Source organism: Peromyscus californicus, unplaced genomic scaffold (genome assembly GCF_007827085.1).
Source record: "Peromyscus californicus insignis strain IS unplaced genomic scaffold, ASM782708v3 Scaffold_13__1_contigs__length_99412109, whole genome shotgun sequence".
Classification (NCBI taxonomy): Eukaryota; Metazoa; Chordata; class Mammalia; order Rodentia; family Cricetidae; genus Peromyscus; species Peromyscus californicus.
This window is the reverse complement of record NW_026294424.1, coordinates 69921176-69945602: the sequence shown is the minus strand read 5'-3', so window position 1 is coordinate 69945602 and position 24427 is coordinate 69921176. Positions and strand designations below refer to the sequence as shown.

At 40.9% G+C, this 24427-nt stretch overlaps 1 protein-coding gene and 1 long non-coding RNA gene across 5 annotated transcripts in view; one reads left to right on the top strand and one right to left on the bottom strand.

Moving 5' to 3' along the window:
• LOC128108544 (uncharacterized) overlaps nucleotides 1-6334 on the bottom strand; it is a 40241-nt gene extending 33907 nt beyond the window's left edge. The window contains exon 1 of the long non-coding RNA XR_008217508.1: nucleotides 5904-6334. This is a non-coding gene — a long non-coding RNA (uncharacterized LOC128108544). The remainder of the gene's footprint in view (nucleotides 1-5903) is intronic.
• Nucleotides 1-23548, top strand: part of Nmu (neuromedin U) — a 29841-nt gene extending 6293 nt beyond the window's left edge. Inside the window, exons 2-10 of one of the 4 annotated variants that reach the window (XM_052735204.1) lie at nucleotides 1583-1641; nucleotides 8011-8058; nucleotides 12294-12353; nucleotides 14293-14322; nucleotides 14413-14463; nucleotides 16358-16426; nucleotides 19792-19845; nucleotides 21411-21450; nucleotides 23401-23548. In XM_052735204.1, coding sequence (XP_052591164.1) covers nucleotides 1583-1641; nucleotides 8011-8058; nucleotides 12294-12353; nucleotides 14293-14322; nucleotides 14413-14463; nucleotides 16358-16426; nucleotides 19792-19845; nucleotides 21411-21446 — 407 coding nt within the window. In that variant the 3' untranslated portion in view covers nucleotides 21447-21450; nucleotides 23401-23548. The remainder of the gene's footprint in view (nucleotides 1-1582; nucleotides 1642-8010; nucleotides 8059-12293; nucleotides 12354-14292; nucleotides 14323-14412; nucleotides 14464-16357; nucleotides 16427-19791; nucleotides 19846-21410; nucleotides 21451-23400) is intronic. The other 3 variants (XM_052735207.1, XM_052735205.1, XM_052735208.1) reach the window with 3 other exon arrangements.
• The last annotated feature ends 879 nt before the right edge of the window (nucleotides 23549-24427 follow it).

Genomic DNA, 24427 nt, shown 5'->3' with positions numbered 1-24427 from the left:
AAGCCCACTCATGCACCAGGGATGGATCCCAATCCCCCCTGCCTGGTGGCCCCCCAAACAGTTCAAGCTAAACAACTGTCTCGCATATCCAGAGGGCCTAGTTCAGTCCTATGGGGGCTCCACAGCTGTTGGTCCACAGTTCATGGGTTTCCACTAGTTTGGCTGGCTGTCTCTGTATGTTTTCCCATAGTGATCTCAATGTTCCTTGCTCATAGAATCCCCCCTTTCTCTCTTATTGATTGGACTCCTGGAGCTCGGCCTGGCACCTGGCCATGGATCTCTGCATCTGCTTCCATCAGTAACTGAATGAAGGCTCTATGATGACAGTTAGGGTATTCACTAATCTGGTTACCAGAGTAGACCAGTTCAGGCACCCTCTCAACTATTGCTAGTAGTCCAAGGTAGGGTCATCCTTGTGGATTCCTGGGAACTTCCCTAGCACCCTGTTTCTCCCTATTCCCATGATGTCTTCATTTATCATGGTATCTTCTTTCCTTGCTCTTCCACTCTGTCCCTGTTCCAGCTCGAACTTCCCATTTTCTTATGTTCTCATCCCCCATTCCTTGCCCTCCATTACCCCCCCCACCCCCAGTTTGATCATGTAGATCTCATCTATTTATCCTTTGCTGGGTTATCCTATGTGTTCCTCTTAGGGTCCTCCTTGTTTCCTAGCTTCTCTGGAGCTTCGGGTTGTAGTCTGGTTATCCTTGCTTTACAACTAGTACCAACTTATGAGTTAGTACATAAGATGTTTGTCCTTCTGAGTCTGGGTTACACCACTCAGGATGATATTTTCTAGTTTCATCCATTTGCCTGCAAATTTCATGATGTCATTGTTTTTTACCACTGAGTAGTACTCCATTGTGTATATGTACCACATTTTATTTATCCATTCTTCGTTTGAGGGGCATCTAGGTTGTTTCCAGTTTCTGGAATGTTCCAGTATTATGAATAATGCTGCTATGAACATAGTTGAGCATAGGAATGACTGGGCAATGTTAGTGCAAGGCCTAGTATGTGCATGGCCTTTGGTTTGAGTCCTAGCACACACACACACACACACACACACACACACACACACACACACACACACCCCAAAATCAAATCAATAGCACAGAAACTGTAGCTAAATGTGACTATTATTATAACCTAAATAATAGTAAAAGCCCACTAAAAACTTGAGGCAATATTGAATACAAGCAGCAGATTTAGGGGAAATAGAACTTATCAGGATTTATGTCAGCCAGAGATGTTTAGCAATCTTCATTGAGGCCAAGTATAGAGGTGTGATCTGTGATTCTAGCACTTTTGTGGATAGCTTGGGAGACACAGTGACCCTGTCTCCAAAACAAAACAAAAGCAAACACATGACTCTTGTGTCTATTGACTTAGATAGCCTTAGGCAAACTCCCTTGCTTCTGCTTTCTTGTCATGAATTAGGAATAAAATAATAATAATAATAATAATAATAATAATAATAATAATAATGCCTCCCTAGAAGTTTGACATGAGGATTAAGGAATAATGTATTTGAAGTGCTTATCACAGTAACATTAATGTGTATTCAAAATTTTATCTTTAGGTGCTCCAATATCACCTCAAAGATTACAGCCAGAACAGGAACTACAATTGTGGAATAAGGTAAAAAATTATCCTTGCAAAAATGAGTGAAAACTTCACTCTTCTTTATAATTACTATGGTAAAGTGAAATAGTGAGATTGAACTTTGGGAACAACTGTGATTTTACCAACATTGTGACATCATAATAATTAAAAGTGTTTTATTAAAATAAAAGAGCCAGATATGGTGAAACACACCTATAATTCTAGCACGTGGGAGGGCTGAGGCAGGAGGATTCCTGTAGGTTTGAGACTAAACTGAGGTACCTAAGTTTAAGGCCAGCCTGATCTATAGATTCATACATATATGTAGATACATGAATCTCAAGATCCTATCTTAGGAAATGCTTAAAAAGAGGGAAGGAAAGATAAAAGGAAATAATACAGCAAATGGTAAAACTTAGAAGGCAGAAACAAGCTTTAAAAATAGAGTAGTTACAATAAATGTGAACATGCTAAAATATACTACTTATAGACATGAATTCTCAGATTGGATCTGTGTTCTATTTGTTAAAGATCTAGGAATGGTTATTTATTAAGAATCACACCTTGGGGGCTAGAGAGATGGCTCAGTGGCCAAGAGCACTGGCTACTCTTCCAGGGGTCCTGAGTTCAATTCCCAGCAACCACATAGTGGCTCACAACTATCTATAATAGGATCCGATGCCCTATTCTGTCATACAGGCACACATGCAAATAAGGTACTCATATACATAAGTAAATAAGTCTTAAAAAAAAAAGAAGAGAGAGTCACACAGAATGGCTGAAGATCCATCTCAGTGGTTGAATGCTTGCCTGGCAAGTGCAAAATCCTAGGGTGAATGACTAGTATATCCATTCCCTCACTCCCACACACAAGAGCCACACATAACATGGGGAGGAATTTAAGTATGGAAGGATGGGAATGATGTACAAAGCAAATATGAACTGAAAGAAAACTGAGTTAGTAGTCTTAATAGCTGATTAAATAAAATCAAATAAACAAACTGTCAAAGTGGAGAGGCAGGCATTTATATGCTTACATAAGATGCACAAGAAGATGTGGCCATCATCATTAGCACATACCAACAATTCAGCCTCAGATTCCACCAGACTAACAACTGGTAGAAAATCATGGGGAAACCTGAGCACTAAAAAACCAGAATGAATTAGATTAGAAAGGAAGGTTCCATAAATTAGAAAGGATCTAGCCGATTTTTCCCCAAACATAATGCAATACAGTAAGAAAATAATAACAAATCCATGACTTAAACACCTCCAATAAGTAGCATTTTTGGTGAATGACTCTAGAACGAAAAGGAAACTAGAATTAGAATTGAACAACAAAAACACTACAAATCAAAAATTGCAAGCTATAGCTAAGACTTCAGAGAACATTTTGTTTCGTTATAATAAGCCCCAAAGTACAAGCTGCATGCCAGGCTACCTGTGCTCCAGAAGATGGTCCTATGCCCAAGCACATCCCTTCAGCACTGAGTGAAAGCAGAGCACGTGAAGCCAGGCATTCGGGAGGCAGAGGCAGGCAGATCTCTGTGAGTTTGAGGCCAGCCTGGTCTACAGAAGGAGTTCTAGGACAGTCAATGCTACCCAGAGAAACTCTGTCTCAAAAAAAAAAATAAAAACAAACAAACAAAGTACATGAGGTTGGGAGAGAAAAGTGGTGGGGCGGTGGGGGGAGGGGAGCGAATGCAGTGGCTTTGATCAGAACCACATTATACATGCAGGTATGAAATGATCAGTTTTGAAAATGCCCTGAACTAAGAACTCCTTTCTTGTGTCGTTGGCCGAAGCCCATGTTTTCTTACACAGTCAACGTTTCCCACGTTTCTTTATAAAAGAAAACCTTTCTCTATCATTCATAAGTCTGCTATTTACCTAGCTAAGGCACTTTTCTTTTTCTGTCTTGCTAAGAGATTTGTTAATCACTGAGATCTGGAGTTCACCAGTTAGGCTGGACTGGCTGATCAGTGAGTCCCATGGCACCTTCTGTCTCTGCTTCCCCAATTCTGATTTCAAGCATGGTGGCTTTTTATGTGAGTGTTGGGGATCCAGCTTAAACCCTCTGTGACAAGTGCTTTGGCCAGAGGACTCGGTAGAATTCATTCACTATGATAAAAAACACCCAAACTTCCTCAAATTAATAAAAGCAAATCCCATACTATCAGTGTGGTTTTATTTAGAATAATTCCACTCACTTTTTTAAAGGAACATCTAAATTTAACCTAACATTGACATGAGAAACTAAATGTCTACAAATCCTGAGGACATTTTAAACACAGGGAGCTTAAGGGCGAGAACTATCTGTTCCTGCTTACGAAGACTACTATAAAACTCCAGCTTGGAAAAGTCAGATAAGGACCCAAAAATAAAAGCATGAAGTAATGGAATAAAAGCTAGTGCTTGGAGACTCCAACCTTTTAACAGTTGCTGTCCCAGGTACGCCAGTTAACTTCTTACCGCAAGCCTCTGTGCCTCTGCTTGCTCTGCCTGCCCTGCAGGTGTTGGCAAAACCAGAGTCTCCTCCCACCACCACCATGGAGGGTAGCACTCAAATGGTGCAGGAAGGGAGGTGGTAGGAAATTACTTTTGCTCCCTTAACTCCCTCAGCATGGCTGATGGCAACCTATTCTACACTCTCTTCCAGACACCCCTAGACAGACAGAACCCCAGTCGGTCACGGTGACAATCCCTTAGTAAACTCCTTCTTATCCCACTTTCTCTTCTTCACTCTTTCACTGATCTTTCGTGGCTCACTCCTAAAAAGACACACCTGCATTATAGCCTCTTCTGTTTTCCTTTCTTCCATTGCTATTTGTTTATTTATTTATTGCAGTATTTGGGGATTCAATCCACAGAATTAGTCGCGTTAGACAAGTGCTCTCTCTACTCCTGAGTTATATCCCTAGCTACACCATTTTCTAAAGAGACTGTTTCTGGAATAAGTCAGACCAAAGGCAGAATGGACACACACATAAACAACACTGCAAATCCAAGAAAGAAAAGAACAGGTTGAAACTGACTCACTGTATTGAGGGACATAAAGCCAATACTCTGTACAAAGATGATATGAGAGGAATTAAAGAGCTAAACATAAAAGATAAATCATAGAGGAACAGGAGAGATGTACCTAGGTGAGTGAGGATCGGGGGGGGGGGGGGGGGGGGGGGGGGGAAACTTCTCTAACAGAATTTCAAATGCTCCAGCATTTCCTCCCCTGGGAAGAGAGTCCCCAGGAAGCCTTTCACAGGAAGAGAGCTAAACAACCTGGCTGCAGCTCTGTTTGTAGTGGAAAGAATTAAATGGAACCCAGCTGTCTGACCATCCCTGGGAAGTGGATAGGCAATATGCTGTCATGCACAGTCTAGAGGGCTATGCAACAGGTAGAAGCCACATATTAGATGCACACTTTGCATCATGGCTAGTTAAGTGGGAAATAAGTGAAAAATGTTAAGGAAGTACCATGTATGCAGACAAAACAGATTTTACAAGAATACATACAGAAGAAAGGTGCATATCAAATACATTGGAAGGGTTGTCTATGAGAGGATGGAGTGAGGATAAGAAACGGAGATATTACAAACAAGGCTAATGATTATGCTGTGCTTCAAGCTGAGAACTTTCTGTACACAGGCCAGGCCCCAACAACGTACGTCAGGGAAAAAAACCAAATGATAAGTATCAGGCACCGAACGTTCTTTAAAAAGTACAGATATTCATGGAGTCTATTAGAAGGGTCTCTACTTCACTAGATCACCAAAGAACATGGGAAAAACATAAAGCAAGGAAAATAATTGAAATAATTCACACCAATGTACAATATGTAAAATATATTTTAGCTTGCAATGATACCTTTCCTTGAATAGCTTTGGAAAACATTTTGGATCATAATACTAGGAAGAAGGGTTGCTATGAAAACATTGTCCTTCCTTTATAGGAAAAGATATTTAAGGAAATTAATATGCTAGCTAAGTGTGGTAGTATACAAGTGTAGTACCAGTATTCAGGAGGCGATTTCAAAGCCTTTCTGGGCTATACACTAAGACCCTGTATAGCTCCCCCCCAACAAAACAAAACCCCAACAACAGTGCACAGAAGGTGACCTGTTAGCAACACAAAAGGCAGTTTTTTTTCTGCTGGAAGCTTTTACATTTGAGTGGCCCAGACACTGGAAGCATGTGCTTTTCCAGCCATGTTCCGAGGTCTGCTCATTTCAAACAAATTCGCCAACGGACCATGCAGAGATCTCAAAAGCTGTTAGCCACGGAAAGCTGGCCAATGCTTACCCACATGGTGAGGGAGAGAATGGAGCCGCTGTCCCCTCTCCAGTGAATGAGAACAAAAACCAGAAGCGTTACAATGATCTCCTAATTGGGTTAATTCGGTTTGTGAAGTTTCTGATGTTTTTCTTTAAGCAGCTTGATGCACCGATCAGTTAGCAGAGGTTCAAGGCTCCCTGTTCTTGTGCGCGGGCCGCTTCACATATATGGGGGCAGCTTGGTGTGTAGGAAGGAGAGTTACTGTGAAAACATTGTCCTTCTTTTATAGGAAAGGATAGTTCAAGACGTTAACATGCTAGCCAAGTGTCGCAGCATACTATTTCTGTACCAGTGTTACCCAACAGTTCCCGTGGGTGTCCAATGGCTACAAGCCTCTCTGCATCATGAATGCTTCAGGAGAAGCCATCCCCTTCCAGCCTACCAGGGCAAAGACTGTGTGTTTGGAGAAGATGGCATTGTGCACCAGGCAACGCTCACAGCTGCAGAGGGTGGCGTCTTTTCAGCTTACCCTTCGGTTGACTTCTTGTTTTACATTTTTTTTTTATTTTTCAAAAATTCAACTCGATTCAAGAACTTTTATTTAACATTGATGCTTGTCAAGTTAAATACAATATAACTCTTGACTCAAAAAGTATCTCTCTCTCTCTCTCTCTCTCTCTCTCTCTCTCTCTCTCTCTTACTGTGTGTGTGTGTGTGTGTGTGTATGTGTGTGTGTGTGTGTGTGTGTGTGTGTGTGTGTGTGTGTGTGTGTGTAAGTGGGAGCTGGCACACAGCACAGTTTCTAAATATTCTTCACCTACCTTTGGTGTGCAGAGATGACGTGTTCTGTGAGCTGGATGTGACAGAGCTGAGACCGTGCTTTTCTACACCAGCTTATTCCCTTTCTTTTCTCTAAGCTGAAGAATTGTATATTTCAAGATGTTGTCAACAAGGAGCTTAAGAAGTTACAGTTGCGGAACATAACTAGCCCTCTTAGTCTGGTGTGAGAAGACAATTTCAATTAAGTAGACCAATAAAGAATTCTGACACTGGAAGGGGTTCTGTGATGCTATGCCATAAAGAAGATTTAACTGAAACCACCCCAGACACCCAAGCATCAGTGCTTTTTTTTTTTTTTTTCTGGTCCTGTTTTGAAAGGCCACCAGCGACATGCATGCCATAAACCCTGCAGACACACAGCTTAGGGCTTAACTTGCCAGCATAGGGTTTTATGATTACTACAAATCTCTGCTTGTGTTTTATTTGGCTTATTTATGACAATCTCACTAGGTAGGCCAAGCTGGTCTAGAACTTGGGATCCTCATGCCTCAGCCTCCAAGTGCTGGGATTATAGGCCTGTGCCAGCTGATGCAGCTTGCGTATGACAGTGTAAAACCTCTAACATTTTCTCTTTAAGATAAAGACTGAGAATAGCAAGTTGCCAGCCATAGTTGAGTAAGTGTTCATTAGGAGATGGAGCTCTATGGCTTATGTTGTCCTAAGAGTTTTCCTACATGCTGTGTGTCATTCAGTTATGAGGCTAAGTGAGATGACATTAGAGTTATGTCCAATGCAGAATTGTACAGCTACCAATGGCACTCCATTTTGAGGCTAATTTTTTGGTCATGTTCTCAGGTTGTCCAGGCTGAATGATTTCAGAACTCTTACCTTTACATCAGTGCTTGAGGAATCTTCACACACTCTGATGGTCTTTATCAGCTGTTATTGGGGGCATATATTCCAATGGCTGGGAGTGACTCTTGGACAACTCCCAATTCCAGGACTTCCTTTCTCTTCCTTTGTTCTTTCACACCCCCTACCTTCTCTCTTCTTTCCTCCTTCTCTTTCTTTCCTTTCTTTAGGGTTTTACCATGCATTCCAGCCTTCAATCTACTATGCAGTCCAAGCTGGCATCTAACTCATAACAATCCCCCTCAGAGGTGGGATCATGGACATAAACTGTCACACTCAGCATGCAGGACTTTCTAATAAGGCTTGAGAGTTGGCTCTTCTCTGAACTTAGGGTTCAAGGCTGCATGGCTCTTTGGTTGCCATGATGACACTGTAAAGTCTGCTTTCAGTTTGGGGCTCTTTTCTATGTCTGGGGTGTAACTGATGTCTTTGGTTTCTACAGGTGCATGAAGCTTGTTCATCCTTTCTGTCTACTGATCCCCGGTCCCAGGTAATTTCATATGAAGGTATTTTGTAATAATGGAGGCATGTCCTGCTGCTTAAAAAAATAAACCTCAATTCCCCCTTTGAACTCACTAAGACTGGTCACATATTAGATATTACTGTATTATCTTCAGGTATTACCAGTATCATGGTCTTCTGTTTTAAAAGGCTAACCTTTTATTTTTAAGTAAAATAAATTTCTTATGGAAATTGTGAGCTATCAAATGCTAATTTCAAAATCAAATTGTGTTAAAAAATGCTATACCTACTGCTCTATCTAGAGAGCTAATATCTCGCTCTTAAATGAGTTTGGAACCTATTGGAACACTTATCAAAAAGCTCATTTGGATATTGTTCTAGATTTAGTACCAGAATCAAGCTTTCTGGGAGGGCTGAGGCAGTGGCACTGAGTCTCCCTCCAGAGCTGAGGCAGATCTACATGAGTACAGCTGACCAGCATGCTGATACAGAAGACAAAAGGCTGGGGTGTGCCAGCCCACTTTCCTGCTTCCAGGCTGTCCAGGAGGCAGCTCATCTCTTCTCCCATAGGAGGAGGGATGAGGGGAGTGCTAGCCTACCTCCTCCACATGAAGACATGAGGAGCAGGAAATAAGTGTGCTATCCTTGCCCCAGTTTTACTGGATGCTGATACTTCCAGCAGCAGGTCTGAGTGCAGGGACCCAGAGTTCACTGTTCTGACTTTATTTTCCTATTCTGTACCTCCAGAATCCTTGACAGAAATGAATGTGCCTCATCCACATCCTCTGGCCAAGGCTAAATGACTATTCATATGGTTCTCCATATGGTGATCCTGGCAGGAGTGGATGCAATGCCACTTCCTAGCTGCAGAGATTTCCCTGCCAGAAGTCAGAGGCATTTGCATGGGGTTAGGCAGAGGGGAGGGAAGCAAGATCTTTTGAACAATATTTCAAATTTTTACTTTCAACTCCAACATTTGCCTTAGTTACTTTCTCACTGCTGTGAAAAACACCCCAGCAAAGGCAAGTGAAGGGTGGAAAGGTGTGTCCTGGCTCACAGTTCGGGGAAATACAGTCCATCATGGCAGGGGAAACGTGGTGGCAAGAGCAGCAGGCTGGCTGCTCACATGGCATCAGCACCCAGGAAGCAGGCAGCGACAGGAAATGGTTCCAGGCTGTAGAGCCTCAAGGCTCATCTTCAGTGATCCACTTCCTCCAACAAAAACTTCACCTCCCAAAGGCTCCACAGACTCCCACGAAGTGTCACAAACTGGAGACCCAGTGTTCAAACATGTGAGTCTCTGGGAGACATATTCAGACCACAAGAAGCACTGTCAGGTGAATGACATGGGATGGATGTGTGTCGGGGGAGTGAACACTGTACATGTGTGCTATGCGTGTGAAGGCTCCAGAGTAACATCAGGAATCATCTTCCATTCCTCTCCCACCTCATTCACTGGAGTAGGGCCTGTCAGTCAAACCCAGACCTTGCTTGTATGGCCAGTCTTGCTAACCAACTTGCTCTAGGGATCCCCTGTCTCCACCTTCTGAGGCTGGGATGGGGCTGCCGCACCAATCTTGCCTTTATAAGGGTTCTGAGGATCTAAACTCTGGTCCCCACACTTAGGCAGCAGTCACTTTAAGCACTGGGCCATTGCCCCAGCTCCACAAACTAACTCTTTATTGGACTTCATTTCTGCACACCTTTTTAAAAATTAATTCAATTTTTTTCATTTATTTTACATCCCGACCACAGTTTCCCCCCTCTCCCCCACCTCCCCGCTCCCCTTCCCCCATCCACTCCTCCTGTCTCCACTCAGAAAGGGGCAGGCCTCCCATTAAAAAGAGCCTGACAAATGTGCTTTCTGTCACTTACATTTATAGTGTATATACTAATTTCAATACATTTCGATACTTTAAATATCAATTTTCACATTAACTATTATTTTATTAACTTTGTGATTATCTGAACAGTGCTTCAAGATATTTCTCCAAATAAAAAAATCTCTAAGGTCCATAAATACAAGATAAAATATTACCTATCCCATGTACAAAAGCCCTTAAAGAATTGTTGAGAACAATGACTTCTTACAAAGAAGAGCTAGAGAAAACGCACTTATTTTGAAATGCTTCCAGTTGAAGGTCAGTGTTATTGCCAAATCTCTTCCAGCCTAGACACGGTTTCCTAAGAAGAGGCAGCCTATGTGTGTAGAGTCTTCATCAGTTGAAATGCTCTTTGACATGGGACGTAGCTAAGTATTTCATTTTTGTTACTTTGGATTTTACTGTATTTCTATTTAGGCTACTTGAGAAAAAGAACTATAGGGATTTTATTACCAGATTTTCATGCAATGCCCTGAAAGGAACATGTAAGGAAGGACGTATGACTGTGAACTTCCGTCTTTCAGCTTCCAATAGTTGGGGACTAGGCCTCACACCCAGTGAGTATTTATGTGACATCCCCAGCATCAGAAAACAACTGAAAAATAGTCAACTCCCAACGATAGGATCAGCAGGCATTGCTGAGGCCACCAAGGTGTATCTATAAGTAGAAGGCCTGGCTCCCAGTCTACACAGTCAACTACAATTTCATAAGGTACTGGACGAGTGGCAGTCTTGTAGGGCCTCACTTCCTCTATAAAAAGAGTATCAGTCTCTGTCCTATGTGCCTTGTCTATTTCAAGAACAGAATGCAGATTACATACAGGGGAGTATTTTGTGATGCATTGAAACCCCATGTATACACACGGTCCATTTTGTAGTATTCATATATATCCCAAGGGTTTGCCTGGGAAGCCAACAGACAGAAGGAAGATAAAAATAGACCTCTGGAGGTAGGAAGGATGCGAAGAGCATTGTATAGTGACTCCGACTGTGTTTCTAACCACAGGCAGCCATGTTAGGTGGCATTCCGGGTTCTTTTCTCTCAGTTTCTAAGTTGAGCGTACCTGAAGCAGTAAATTAAACCAAAGAGCTTTTCCTGCCTTTAATCCTTCCAGGAACTTCCTGCAGTGACCTCACCCCCAATTTCTGGCTGAAGAAACTGAAGTTTAGAGGGATTAAGTAACCAGCCTGCAGTAACACAGTGTGGCGTAGACATGGGATCCGCACTGCGGTCTGTTTTCAGTCCGTTTATCTTCGCAGGCTACACTTTAGCCACTGTTACATTGCCCCTGACTTCCAGACAGGAAGCAAGAAAGGAACCTATTAAGGAATCAGTGGTTCACAGGACGACTATGCCAGGTCCTGTGCAACGCAGGGTTTGCCCCTGCTTGTCCATTTGTGCCACTCCTTACCACGCCCCGCTGGCTGCCAACCGCAGGATCCCTGCCCTAATTCTGTGCCCCGATGCTTTGACAAACCTGATCCCGGGGTGTGCAGTCAGCAACCTGGAAAGGGTGGTACTCGGATTAGGCGCACCACGCACAGCTTCTTGTCCTTCGGTTCCCATTGTGTGCGAGCAATTGCAGGATTTTCAAATTAGCCAGTAATGAGTAATGTTCAGTGAGGCTCACAGCTTTGGCATGCACATGCACCTCGCTACAAGCTGGGGAGACTAATCCCCAGTTGGCACTGCCCAGGTTATCTTAGTCATAGAGTTCCGTGATGCCTCGGCAAAGTGTTGAGAACTGTGTAACTGGACCACAGTGAAAGGCTCCATCGGTGCAGAGCAGCTGCAAGGAAAGAAGGATGTTTTTGTTTGTTTCGCGCGCGCGCGCGCGCGTGTGTGTGTGTGTGTGTGTGTGTGTGTGTGTGTGTGTGTGTGTGTGTGTGTGTGTGTACATGGGAATACATACCCAAGTACACTCAAGCAGAGGCCAAAAGCAGACATCATGCATCTTCCACTATCTCTCTCCACCTTGTTTTTTGAGATGAGAGTCTCATAGAACCTGAACTTTGTCACTGTGTCTAGACAGCAAACTCCCAAGATCTACCCGTCTCCATGCCCTATGCTGGGGGTTACAGACATACTCAGCTACGCAAGACTTTTGTGTAGGTGCTAGGGATTTGAACTCAAGTCCTTTTGCTATCCCTGCAAACTCTCCTCCCTGCTGAGCCATCACCCTGGCCCGAGGAGTTTTAGCAGCCAAAAGGTTATTATGAGAGAAATCAAGAGAGCGCTACCACGTTTCGGTGGACCGCCGCGAGACCTCTTCGCAGCGTAGGTGGACCATCCTTGTGCTTCCGACATCCTCAGTTTCACCTTCCGTGCAGATGTGGTGCGAAGTGAAGCACAGCCCATGTGTCTTCTTGTTTGCCTTAGGCATCCCCCCCACTGAGGGAGCTTTGCCGAGCGGTGACGGAGAGCCTCCAAAAGCCTCAGGTAAGACTGAAGTCCTGTAGGCAAGCAAGCAAGCAAACAAACAAACATCCTGAAATTCCCCCCCCTCCTTCTTCTTCTCCTCCTCCCCCTCCTCCTCCTCCAAGAAAATATGCCCCATTTAGGAAGCGTGTCAACAGGAGCTAGAAGACACATTGACTTGGGATAAGGAACAAATGCTTCAGTTTCTCTGATACCTAATGTTTTAGGATAACGTTGGTAAAGTTCATAATCAACTGATTAGGAAACCACATGTCTCCTTCAAGCACAAAATGTGGTCCGATGGAAGACATTTATGATCATACCGTCTTTATCTTTCTCGCCCACTTGCACAATTGGGAGACAAGAAGGAATCTAAGTTGCTACATGTTGTTATAGTGTAGGGCATTAGGAACGGGAAAACATGGCTGGGGAGAACATTTGGCTGGCACATGTGAAGCCTCAGTTTTCACACCAGCATTGGGAAAAACAAACAAACAAACCAACACAAGGAAGAGCAAACCAGACAACCGCATTGTCAACGTCTGTTTGAAAATTCTGTTTGCTTCTGTGTCCTGGTTTCTGGCTGGAATTATTTGATTTTCCTGGGAGGGTGTTTTGTGAAGACAGCTGGAAGCCTGAGAAACGGTGTACATTTACCCTCAGGTTCTAGGCTGTGTTTCAGGTTGAAGGAATTTTAAAACTCCTTTCTTCAGGGTGAAAGCCTTGCATTCCAAATGACATATTTCATCAGCATCTCAAACCTACCCTGTGGCTGATGGCCCATCCACTCCAGCCTCCAAATCTTCCATGAACAATGTGACTCAAGGAAAGAGACTTCGATAGTTCGAAGGCATTGATGGCTTCTGAAACTTCATAGTCATCAGCAAGTTAATCTATTCTTTCTAGTGGCGATGTTCCCCTCCGAAAGTGTAATAAAATGTAACGTTTTTCTAATTAAGATAAAGGAAATGACAGTAACATCTATCCATCATCATTCTTTGGTGCTAAGAACAAATGGGACAAAAAAGATGATATTACTCTTAAAACACAGACATCTTAGAGACGAAGGAACAGAGGGAAGTTTATGGCAGAAAAAAATAACTTGTGGTTCTATTTAGTGTAACACGAATCTTGAAGGGTCTTATTAATTAAAAACCCGGAGCCAGATATTGGGGTGAAAACTGAGAGATCAGAGAAGCAGAAAGAAGCCAGCCATGTGCTTACCACTAGGAAATCCTCAGCCAAAAAGATAGCCACTTCCTGTCTACTCACACCTATATGCCTTGCTGTTCTGCCATCTGATTTGCTCTCTCTGTCCAGCTACATCACTTCCTCTTTCTGCCCAGCTCTGTCACTTCCTGTCTGTCTATACAGACCTCCAGACCTCTATGGTTAACTAGCACTGGGATTAAAGGCGTGTGCAACCATGCCTGGCTCTGTTCTCAGTGTGGCCTTGAACTCACAGAGATCTGGATGAATCTCTGCCTCCCAAATGTTAGAGTTAAAGGTGTGTGCTACCATTGCCTGGCCTCTGTTTAATATAGTGGCTAGCTTTTTCCTCTGATCTCCATGCAAGCTTTATTTATTAGAGCACAAATAAAATATCACCACAATTTAGTGATGACAATTAAAAGTATTTTGATGTCTGTTTATTAATTTTCTCTGGATACTCCATTATGTGATTGTATTATAATTTCCCATTCCACCACTGTTAAACATTGAGCATGCCTTCAATTTTTTACTCTTATAAGTAGTTTTGTAGAAAAGATCACTGTCTACATTTTTATAAATAATATTTAATCAATTTTCCATTTATTTTTGGAGCAAAAGATGCTTAATCAATTTTAGTCCTATGTTTGAAATACAACATATTTTAAAATGTTTACATAATTCATAATTTCAAAATATGTAACATAAAGTTTTATAATGTATGTTATAATGATATATATCTCTTCACTAGGAAGAAAATGAAAAAGATAATACTAAGAGGGTAAGGTGATTTTCCTAAATACATATTCCCTATAAAGAGTAGAGGAAGTCTCAGCTCTTTTATATATGACTCTGCTTTCTGTTTTAACAGTTCTTATTTCATTATTCAAAGACAGAGAAGTCAGGAAACTCAAATATTGTGGTAAGTAGTCACTAGCATGTGTTTAAGAGAAAATTGATTAAAAAAATTATCTAGCAAAGCATGAGACCGAAACTCATATTTTTTACTCAAAAAGTTATGCATGGGTCTAATGATGTAGCTCAGTGTTTCATTCTTCATTACCATAAAGGGAAAAAACCGAGTTTATATGTGACTGAATGAATGGAAATCAATATCTACTATATGCTTTTCATGTCAATGACTACATGTGCCTTATAGTCACTCATTCACAATCATGTGTCAGACACAACTCTAAATGCTAGAAATATGGTAGTAAGTAGAAAACATTTAAGAAAGAAACCCCTCCTTCATCAATTTGTATTCAATGACCAAATAAAAAAGTCTAAGAACAAACAAATAAGTAAAACAAATTGTTTGGGTTCATACTAATGCAAGAGAAAAATAGTATCATCCAAAGGCATTTTAAAAGACAATTCTTTCAAAAGGCAAGTATTGATGGCTAACTGGAAGTCTCATCTATTCTTACTCATTATCACTAGGTAGATGTTCGTTGTGAGAGTTTATCTCTGAGTAACCAGAGATGGGAACCTCGGTTCAATTCACATCCAACTCATGTAGCTTTGGGTTTGTTTGCTTTTGTGATTTCATTTTAGTTTCAGTTTTTGTTTTTTTTGTTTTTTGTTTTGGTTTTTTGAGACAGGGTTTCTCTGTGTAGCTTTGCGCCTTTTCCTGGATCTCGCTCTGTAGACCAGGTTGGCCTCGAACTCACAAAGATCCACCTGCCTCTGCCTCCCGAGTGCTGGGATTAAAGGCGTGCGCCACCACCGCCCGGCTAGTTTCAGTTTTGCATGGATTTAAGAAACACAAACTGACTAGCTAGGGCTGTCACATAGTAGCAGAGTCCTTGCATACTGGAAACAAGGCCCTGGGTTTGATCTTCTGCACTGGGAAAACAAATAAATATAGAAATGATTTGACTATAATGTTCTTTTTAAGCTTGGGATCCATTACCATGCACAGTTTAGGGAATGAAAAGGACAGTGGTGGAAACATGTGGTGGAAAAGGTAAATGTGAACTTAAACTGTATCTTAAATTCGTACCGCACGGAATAACCTTACATGTGAATAGATGAAAGTTTTAAGTTAGATTAGCTACACATCAAACACAGGTTGCATTCATGAACAGATAATCATTATCTAGGGTTGAAAGTCATCCATTTGTTAAATGAATTCAATGCTAGTGAGGAGGCCCAATTCCACCCAGACCTTAAGAGAGTGCAGCTGTATCAGGTGGCCATGTGTCTCAGATGTGCCTTCATCTTCTTCCACGCGACATCTTCTCATTTTTAGAAAGTGTAATGTTTGTCACCTTTCCCACTACCAACAGCACATTGTCATCTTCGTGTCCCCTGTTGTCTCGCTCTTGTCCCACTTTAAATATTTAACTTAGGAAGGAGATTTCCAGGTGTGTGCTAGAAGCGTCCAGGTAACCATGGTTGTAAGGGAAAATGGATACTTGTAAGCTGCCTTCGTCTGGAACCAATTATTTTGAGTAAGTGTAGAAGATGACAGATGGCTTTTCGCCTCCCAGAGAGGCAGCCTGGGGATGCACCTGTTGCAATTGTAACAGATCCGAGGCCCTCAGCAAAATGCTTCTTCAAACAATGACAACCAGCTTAGCGTAGACTGGCAACCTGGGCCACCTCTTGGTTTAGGGACTAGCAAATTCTGTCCCACCCCTTGGTTTTACAGCAGTTCTTTAAAGGGCTCACAATGGGCTGTCTTAGATAACATCTTTAATTTCCTTTTTGGGGTCCTTTGGTCTGGGGTGAGAATAGTGAGTAAAAAGCAGACAGACAGACAGACGGGAAACCATCTGACTGCCCGATGCTGAAGTGTGTGTTCATGTCCTCAGTCGTCCATTGTGCATCCGTTGCTGCAGCTCGTCCCTCAACTGCATGAGAGAAGAATGAAGAGATTCAAGGTGACGTATGCAACCCAAACTGCATGCTGGCTTTGCCACTCTGGGCCAGGCCCTTCTGCTAACTGCAGCTGGGAACCTTTGTAAAACACCCTTCTTCAGGGTGACCCTCACATTCATCCTCAGTGGTGGCTTTCTGTCACAATGACAGTGTGTCGGAGAGAAAATGACTTCCAAAGAGTATGTGGGCTCAGCGTTGTTAGAGCTTTCCATCTCGGGTCAGCTTGGCAAGCCCCATGGCTTTATATCTGTGACAAGGCGGAGAATCATGGTGAGGAGTGTTCAGCTGAACAAAGCCTCTCACTCTATGGTGACTAGGAAGTGGGGGGAGGGAGGAAAAGGCTAGTATCCTCATTCTCTTCAAGTGAATGCACTCAGTGACATAATTTCCTGCTAGCTTCACCTTGGAAAGATCCCAATAGGACCACAGGCTGCTGACCAAGCACAAGGTCTTTGGGAGACATTTCACATCCGAATCATCACATACTTGGTTAACCTGCATAATCACGTCATGCAATCTTTTCTCCCTCTCCATGTTCTGGCCCCTTCTAGCTCAACCCCTGGACACTGAGGAAAACTGGGGTGTCTATACCCTTCCATGACACTCTCCTTGAGAAAATGTTTTCTTGGTTTAAGAAAGGAAACTGCTGGGTGTTTGATCTTTAGGGAGGAATTGGAAATCCAATCAAGCACAATTTATTACCCCTATATCCTTGCTGACAAATAGCTAGGGTGGCATAATTTTTTTTTGTCCAAGTGTTAAAACATTGATAAGAATAAGGATCATAAATATACATATCATAAAACAAATGTCAATGTTTTATTTTTCCCATGGCTAACAAAAATAGGACCTAAATCTAGTGCCAATGTGTAAGTAAATATAACTAAGCTAACACATTGTTAACTAGAAACTGAATTTTCAGGGTCAGTGAAGAACAATTCTAATGCTTTTTGTGTTGGAACTCCTGGGTAGCATTTTAAAGTGAGACATTGCATTTTGGGTTTAACATTACCACCTTTGATTTATTGGGAACCTGGCTGGGCTTTTGCAGGTTCTGCTACCTCAAGTTAACGGAAGGGAAAGTCACATTAGTTAAATAAGTTTCCATGAGCTGTCTAGTATGAGAGGCAATAGTACATTTAACCAACCCTTAGACCGTCCTTAGTCTAGGCAATAAACAAACAAACAAAGAACTTTTTCATTGTGATATTTCCTTTATGGTTTAATGATGGTTACTTCATTATTATATGGCTATCGTTACATATATTACTTTTAAAAGCTGAATTCAGGTCTAGTGTTTTCTTAACTTTGATGCTGTATTTTTTAATTCTTTGTAAAGCACATTAAAAAAAAGCAGACAGTTAGATGAGTAAATGTCCCGGAATTTATTTTTTATGGTCATTATTTCCTCCTGAAATTCTTCATTTTTTAGCTTCAATTGAATACAGCTATCTGTCGCCAACTCTAAAGAGAAATCTAAGAGGGAATTTAATGGCTCCTTAAATTTGTAGGATTTTCAAGGTTGGGAATATAGCTCAGTGGTAGAACACTAGCCTGGCATGCGTGAGGCCCTAAGTTCAATTCCAGCACCACCCACCCCGCAAGTGGCAGAATTCCTGGAGTGAAGAGGAAAGTCAATTGTCATCAAGTTTTCTAGAAATAAATGCACACTTGAAAAAATTTACTTTATTTCCTACAATGTCTATATTAACCAGTGATAATTGTTTTTGACTATATTATCTCAGTCTCACTATTTACACGAGGAAAGATGGAGTAATTTTCATTATCATGACCAATTTAGCACACAGTCCCATTTTCTGGCTTGAGTGAGACTATGGTAGTTGCAGACAGCTATCTGAAAGCTTGAGACCAGTGGGAGCAGATGCTTCCAAATGAAGGTAAATCCTGAAGACATTCTCCCACAGGGTCTTTAGGAAACTCCAAGAGCAAAGAATGTAAGAGATGAATGAAAAAAACAACTACAGTAGAATGTTGGCCATGCCGGCCAACATCATCTAATTTTAAAATACAGTTTTATAGTGAAATATCTTAACTCTCAAAGAAAAAAATTGGATTTTAATGCATTCAAACATTTCCAGTTTTGTTTGCTAGATTCGTGCCTTTTTATCTTTCCTTTCCAAATTCTTTTCGTTATTGAGGACTCCATCTCTGATGACTACACCCTGAAAAACTTTCCTTTGGTGTTGTTTGAATGTTTTAAGTAATTATTAGATTTAATTTTTATGGTGTTGATTTTAAAATCTTGAATATACATAGAAACTGTTTTTAGACAAGTACCTAAACACAGAGTTTCTGTGTATACATTTTAAAAACCAATGTTTCAATCTTAAGTAATTTGAGGGATATAGTAAAAATAAGAATTAAATACAAATATTGAGAATTAGAGATATATTTTCTGTAAATCAAGGATTTATGAACCTAAATAGATATCAGAGGCATTTCTTAGGATAAAGAATATAACCCTACTTATAGGAAAACTGAAAACAGTTTGACTGATGAATTTATTGATCACCATGAATTATTAAGGCAAATAGGAAGCTACAAGGCAATTCTATGGAAACTATAAAATGTTAAATATTCTTTCCATGAAGTTTAGAATGGTATGCTTAAGTAACACTATGCAATATGCCTGTAATAAATACATAGATGTTCCAGTTTTGCATTGTTTTCATTATAATTCTGCACATACAATAATATTAAGGCAACCTCTTTCAAGGCATTGACTAAACATACATTGGCCAAAGTTGACCTTCAGTTTTCATGTAGAATATTATATTCTTGCTTTAACTGCAATTCCAGCTTGTATTTCCCCTGTTCATATGTAACCACATTAACATTTATGTTAAAGAGAGTGTTTTATTCTAGCAAAATGTCAAGAAGAGACTTTTTTTTTTTTTTTTTTGGTTTTTCGAGACAGGGTTTCTCTGTGTAGCTTTGCGCCTCTCCTGGAACTCACTTGGTAGCCCAGGCTGGCCTCGAACTCACAGAGATCCGCCTGGCTCTGCCTCCCGAGTGCTGGGATTAAAGACGTGCGCCACCACCACCCGGCAAGAAGAGACTTTTAAATACACTGTGCCTGACATTTTCTTTCTACTTACTGAAGAATAGACATACACTTAACAAAATTCCTAAAAGGAAACCTATAAAGAAAGCCTGTTTAAATACACCATTCTGGGGATACTGGCAATTGTTGAGATGATTCAGGTATAAACATAGTAGTTCTCTATGACATGAGTACTCAAGGCTTTTGTGCCTTCGGTTGAGTAGAGCTTCACGACACTCTTAAGAGGGCTCTGCACTTCATTTAATGTTGCTTAATGTGTGATGTCACCCTTATCTCTTCCAGGAAGAATTCCAGAGTCCGTTTGCTGGTCAAAGTAGGGGATACTTCTTATTCAGGGTATGTGTATAGAGCATTTGATGACCTTGATATAAGAAAATTGGCCAAGTATTTTCAGTGTATGTTCACCGAATGAACTCATTTTAACGAAGTTTTGCAGTGAACGTACAGACATGGGACATCCCGTGTCTCATTCTGCTTTCACTTCTGCACCACCCTATTGTTTTAAACTGCAGCATCTCTAATCTCCCTTTCACTCATCCTGTGTGTCAATACTCCAATGACACTCTGTACTTCACAGTTTAATTTCATGATAATTTGTGCAAAGGAGACCAATTTTTAGAGCTACTTCACGAGTCTAAGGAATCAGTTGTTAAAGTTTTGATCCAATAGGGAGCAAGAGTTGTGACTATGTTTACAAATTCTTAAGATTAAAAATTCAATGATAATAAAAGCTACAAGTAGAGATAACTGTGACTGTGCTTATCATTTTGCATTTGTGTATAAGTTTGCTCTAGACAGGATATTGCTGCAATATGTAGTTTCTTAACACATAACCAGAAGGTTGAACATTTAATAAATGTATCCAGCAACTGATTACTGGACTTCTAATAGGTGCTAGGGAAGGTATCAATAGTGGGAGTGAAAAGATAAAGAAGATGGGCTAAGAGCATATGCTACTCTTACAGCGGACCAGAGTTCAGTTCCCAGCACTCACTGCAGGAAGCTCATAACCTGTAACTTCTGCTCCAGGGCATCTGGAGCTCTCTCCTGACCTCTGTGGGCACCTGCATTCTTAAACATACACCGACACATACATATACATAATTTACGGTAAAATAAAATGTTTTAAAAAGAAGATAGAGTTCAGCTTCTATACCCTAGTCTTTACAGCCTGATATAACAAATAGATAAATACAGCTAAGTAGAGTCACCTCTTGGTATCCATGGGGGATTGTTTAAAGAAACCAAAAAGCAGAGGATACTTAAGTCCTTTATATTAAATGATGTCCTAGTTGTATAAAACCTACCACATCCTTTGTAAGTCATTTTTAGATGAGATTTGAGACAAACCCTAGCTGGAGATTGGAGGTGACATGGAGATTGACTGTATGTATGAATGCTGCATTAGACAGGATGTATTTAATGAAACATGTAGCTGAAATTTCTCAACTTTATGCTGAAGTCGAAGGTGATGCTTCTGTGGAAAGATTTACGTCAGCCAATTGGAGAATGGACTGGACTGGATTACAGGACTAGACTGACCACAGGAATATATAAAATGGAACCACCATGATTTCAGAAAGTTGACCTTGGTTTGTATCAAAATGAAATTGGAGAACACAACAATCATCGAATGTTGGTTCGCTATACGGGTAGTTTCTAAATTATCACGGCCCTGACAGCTTTAGCCATGTCTCAGAACTTGGTAGAAACACACATTTTCAAGTTCCACCTAAGACTCAGTAAATCAGAAACTGCAGTTGCGGGGTCCAAAGCTTGTCAGGCGGCCTCAATGTACACTAAGGATACTTGTTTATAGCACTAGGCACTAGGCTTCTTTCAATGGCATTTACCTCACATCATTAGTTACAATGACTTCTTTCTAATTTATTATTTTGCAGCCACGCAATGGGAAGAGGTCAACAGGCTTCATTTAAAATGGTATGTGTTCAATAAATAAATAAATATGAAACAGTATGTATTTCACAACTGAACTCAACTTGGAAGTTTCACAAACTAAACTATACTCAAATCTATTTCGGTTGTTCAATTCCACTGGTACACTAACATTATATATAAATACTACAATTGTAGGGCCAATGCAGGCTTTAGGAATGGGAAGTACTGGTATTTTAGGGCTAGATTTGCTTTGATCCTGGGATTCCTTGGTCTATGACACAAGAGTAGTCATCTAAAGAGATTTTTGGAGATAATGGTCCCACCATAGTTTATTGTATATGTCATAATGTGTCAGGGATTTCATTCCCGTTCTGTTAGTCAGTGTCCACCAGAGTGGGCCAGGATTCACTGGCATGCACTTCTGTCTTCCAAATAACTCATACTCAAAAACTCTTTGTTAAGTCTGGAGATGTAGCTCAGTTGATGGAATGGTGGCCTACCACGCACAAAGCTACATAGCCGTCCTCAGGACAGATGGAGCTACATGAGACCCTATCTCAAAAACTGGCAGGTTGGAGGGCACTGGAGACATGGCTCAGAGTTAAGAGTGATTGCTGTCTATTCAGAGGACCTGGATTTGGTTCCACCACCCACACTGGGCAGCTCTCAATTGCCCATAACTAACTCTGGCTCCTAGGGATCTGACACTCTCTTCTGACATCCACAGGCACCCCAGCCCCCCCACACACACACACACAAATTTTGAAAAAAATTAAAAAGAGCAAAGCAGAAATGTCTTAAAGCAAAAATATCTAGGTCTTTGAAAAATTAAGTTATTTCACCAGCTTATTCTAGAAAAGAGACAAAACTACAGATATACAAAAACAAAAATGAAAAGACAGACATCAAAACAACTAGAGAAGTGAAAATCACCAAGGACACTTTGCACACATTCACAAAGTGAAATGGAATTTGATCAGGTTAGTATGAATTTCTCTCTGAAGTTGAGGAAACATAGCTTCATGGTCTAGTCCCAAGGTTGGGGTCTACATAGTCTATTTTGCTCAGGATTTTATTTACCAATAGAGTAGTATTCAACAGTCATTTCCCTCTTGATTTTGTCATCTGATTAACTAATCTCTTGCTTTATCCTGATGACATGTAGTAAGAAAATAAGTATAAAATGTGAATGATGTCATGGCAGATATATGAGTAAACTAACAGGAAAAAACATTTTTGATAGCTCTTATTTTATTCAAACATCAGTCTCATCACATGTGGTCCAAGAACATTCAAATAAGAACTTAAATGAAATCAGGTATAGAAGGTCAGTCTTTGAATATTATAGCTAATGGCGTCACATTTGCTCATGATCTCAGATAGAAACTCTCATCCACGCCTCAGTGGCCACCACGCCATTCAGCAGGGCTTCCTTAACTGTGAGTTCTTTAAAACTCCCAGTCTCAGCACTTGGGATTTTTTTTTCACCATCTAAATAGTTGTAAGGAGCTTAGCAGGAGTTGGAGGACCAACTTAGCCTTGGTACAGAGCCAGAATGTGGCCAGTTGAGGCTTGGATCAAGTCACAGCAGCACTCAGCAATGCCGGGGTCTCCTCTGTGAGGTTACAGATGAACTGGGCCACGATCTAAGGTAGAAGTAGGGAAAACTTGAAATACTTACAATTCTTATTGGTACTGATGAGCTTTGGTAAATTACTTTCATATTATTAAATATTATAACCTATTGAGACATACAGATGTGTGAAATAAATGTGCCATCGGAGAGTGATTAAGTGATAAATGATAAAATACACATACTGAGATGAGGAATGGAGAGAATGTTGTAGGAAAGAGAGAGAGGCTGAAGAACAGTTGGGATATATCTCAATTGCCAATGTTAATATACTATAACAAAAATTCATAGATAAGCACTATATGTATGTATTCCTAGTCTCACATATATGTGAATCTAACTCATTTTTCTTTTTGCAGGAAACAATGCGATCTACTCACATTTTGTTTTAAAAAATGATCCCTCCTAAATTTACTCTGTGGCAAATCCCTGTATTGTAACATTCTCCATGATAGTTGACATTGTAAATGTTTAATTTGCTGAAAATAAAAAAGCATCTTAAAAATCTTTCATGTGGTGTTGCAGTGATCCTTTGTGCACAGCAAAGCCGCCCCTGACGATGCTCCGGAGGTCCTGCCGCTCTTGGTACTGTTGGCACACGTAGCTTTCAGGCGTTTACTAAAGACACTCAGCGAGAACTGGCTGAACTATGTTAGTTTCTCCAGTTTGGATTATCTCAGTGATAAAATCATCAGCTCTTACAAGCATCTGAATGCAGATTGTCATGATGGCACATGTCTGTAATTGCAGCATTTAGGATACTGAGGCAGGATACAGGCAAGCTCAAGGCTAGCCTGGGCTGTGCAGCAAGGCTCTATCTAAAACAAAAACAACAACAACAAATGAAGCAACAACATAATAGAGTGCTATTATGGGAATTACGTGAGTTATGACTTACTCGGTGTTCCAGTAAGCAAGCTGTGAGTTATGAATGACAAAGTAGACTTCAGGTTGCTACAAATGTATCAAAGGGCTTTCCCTGGCAACTGGCAGTAATTGGTTTATCTGAAATTGTTTCTCCTTGTAAGCAGTGAAGGGCAGCCAACCTGTTCACTACCAGGAAGAAAATAGCCTTTTGAGGAACCATGCCTGGGGCATTTAAATAACACACTTCATGAAGAAAGTTCTTGAATTACTCTTCCTACCAAGCCCTGGGAAGGGCATAAATTAAGAAGAAGCTGAGAGAGAAAAAAATCACATCCTTCCTTTAAAAGCAAATTGCCTTGGCAGGGTGAGCCTCAGAGCAACGAGGGCCCACTACTCTAAAGATGCGTGGGCCAGCATTAGCTATCTGTACACAGTAGTTCTAGTAACTTGAATTCTAAAATAAATTCTTTAGTTAACATACATCCTATCTTATGGTATTTTCACTATACCTATATATTA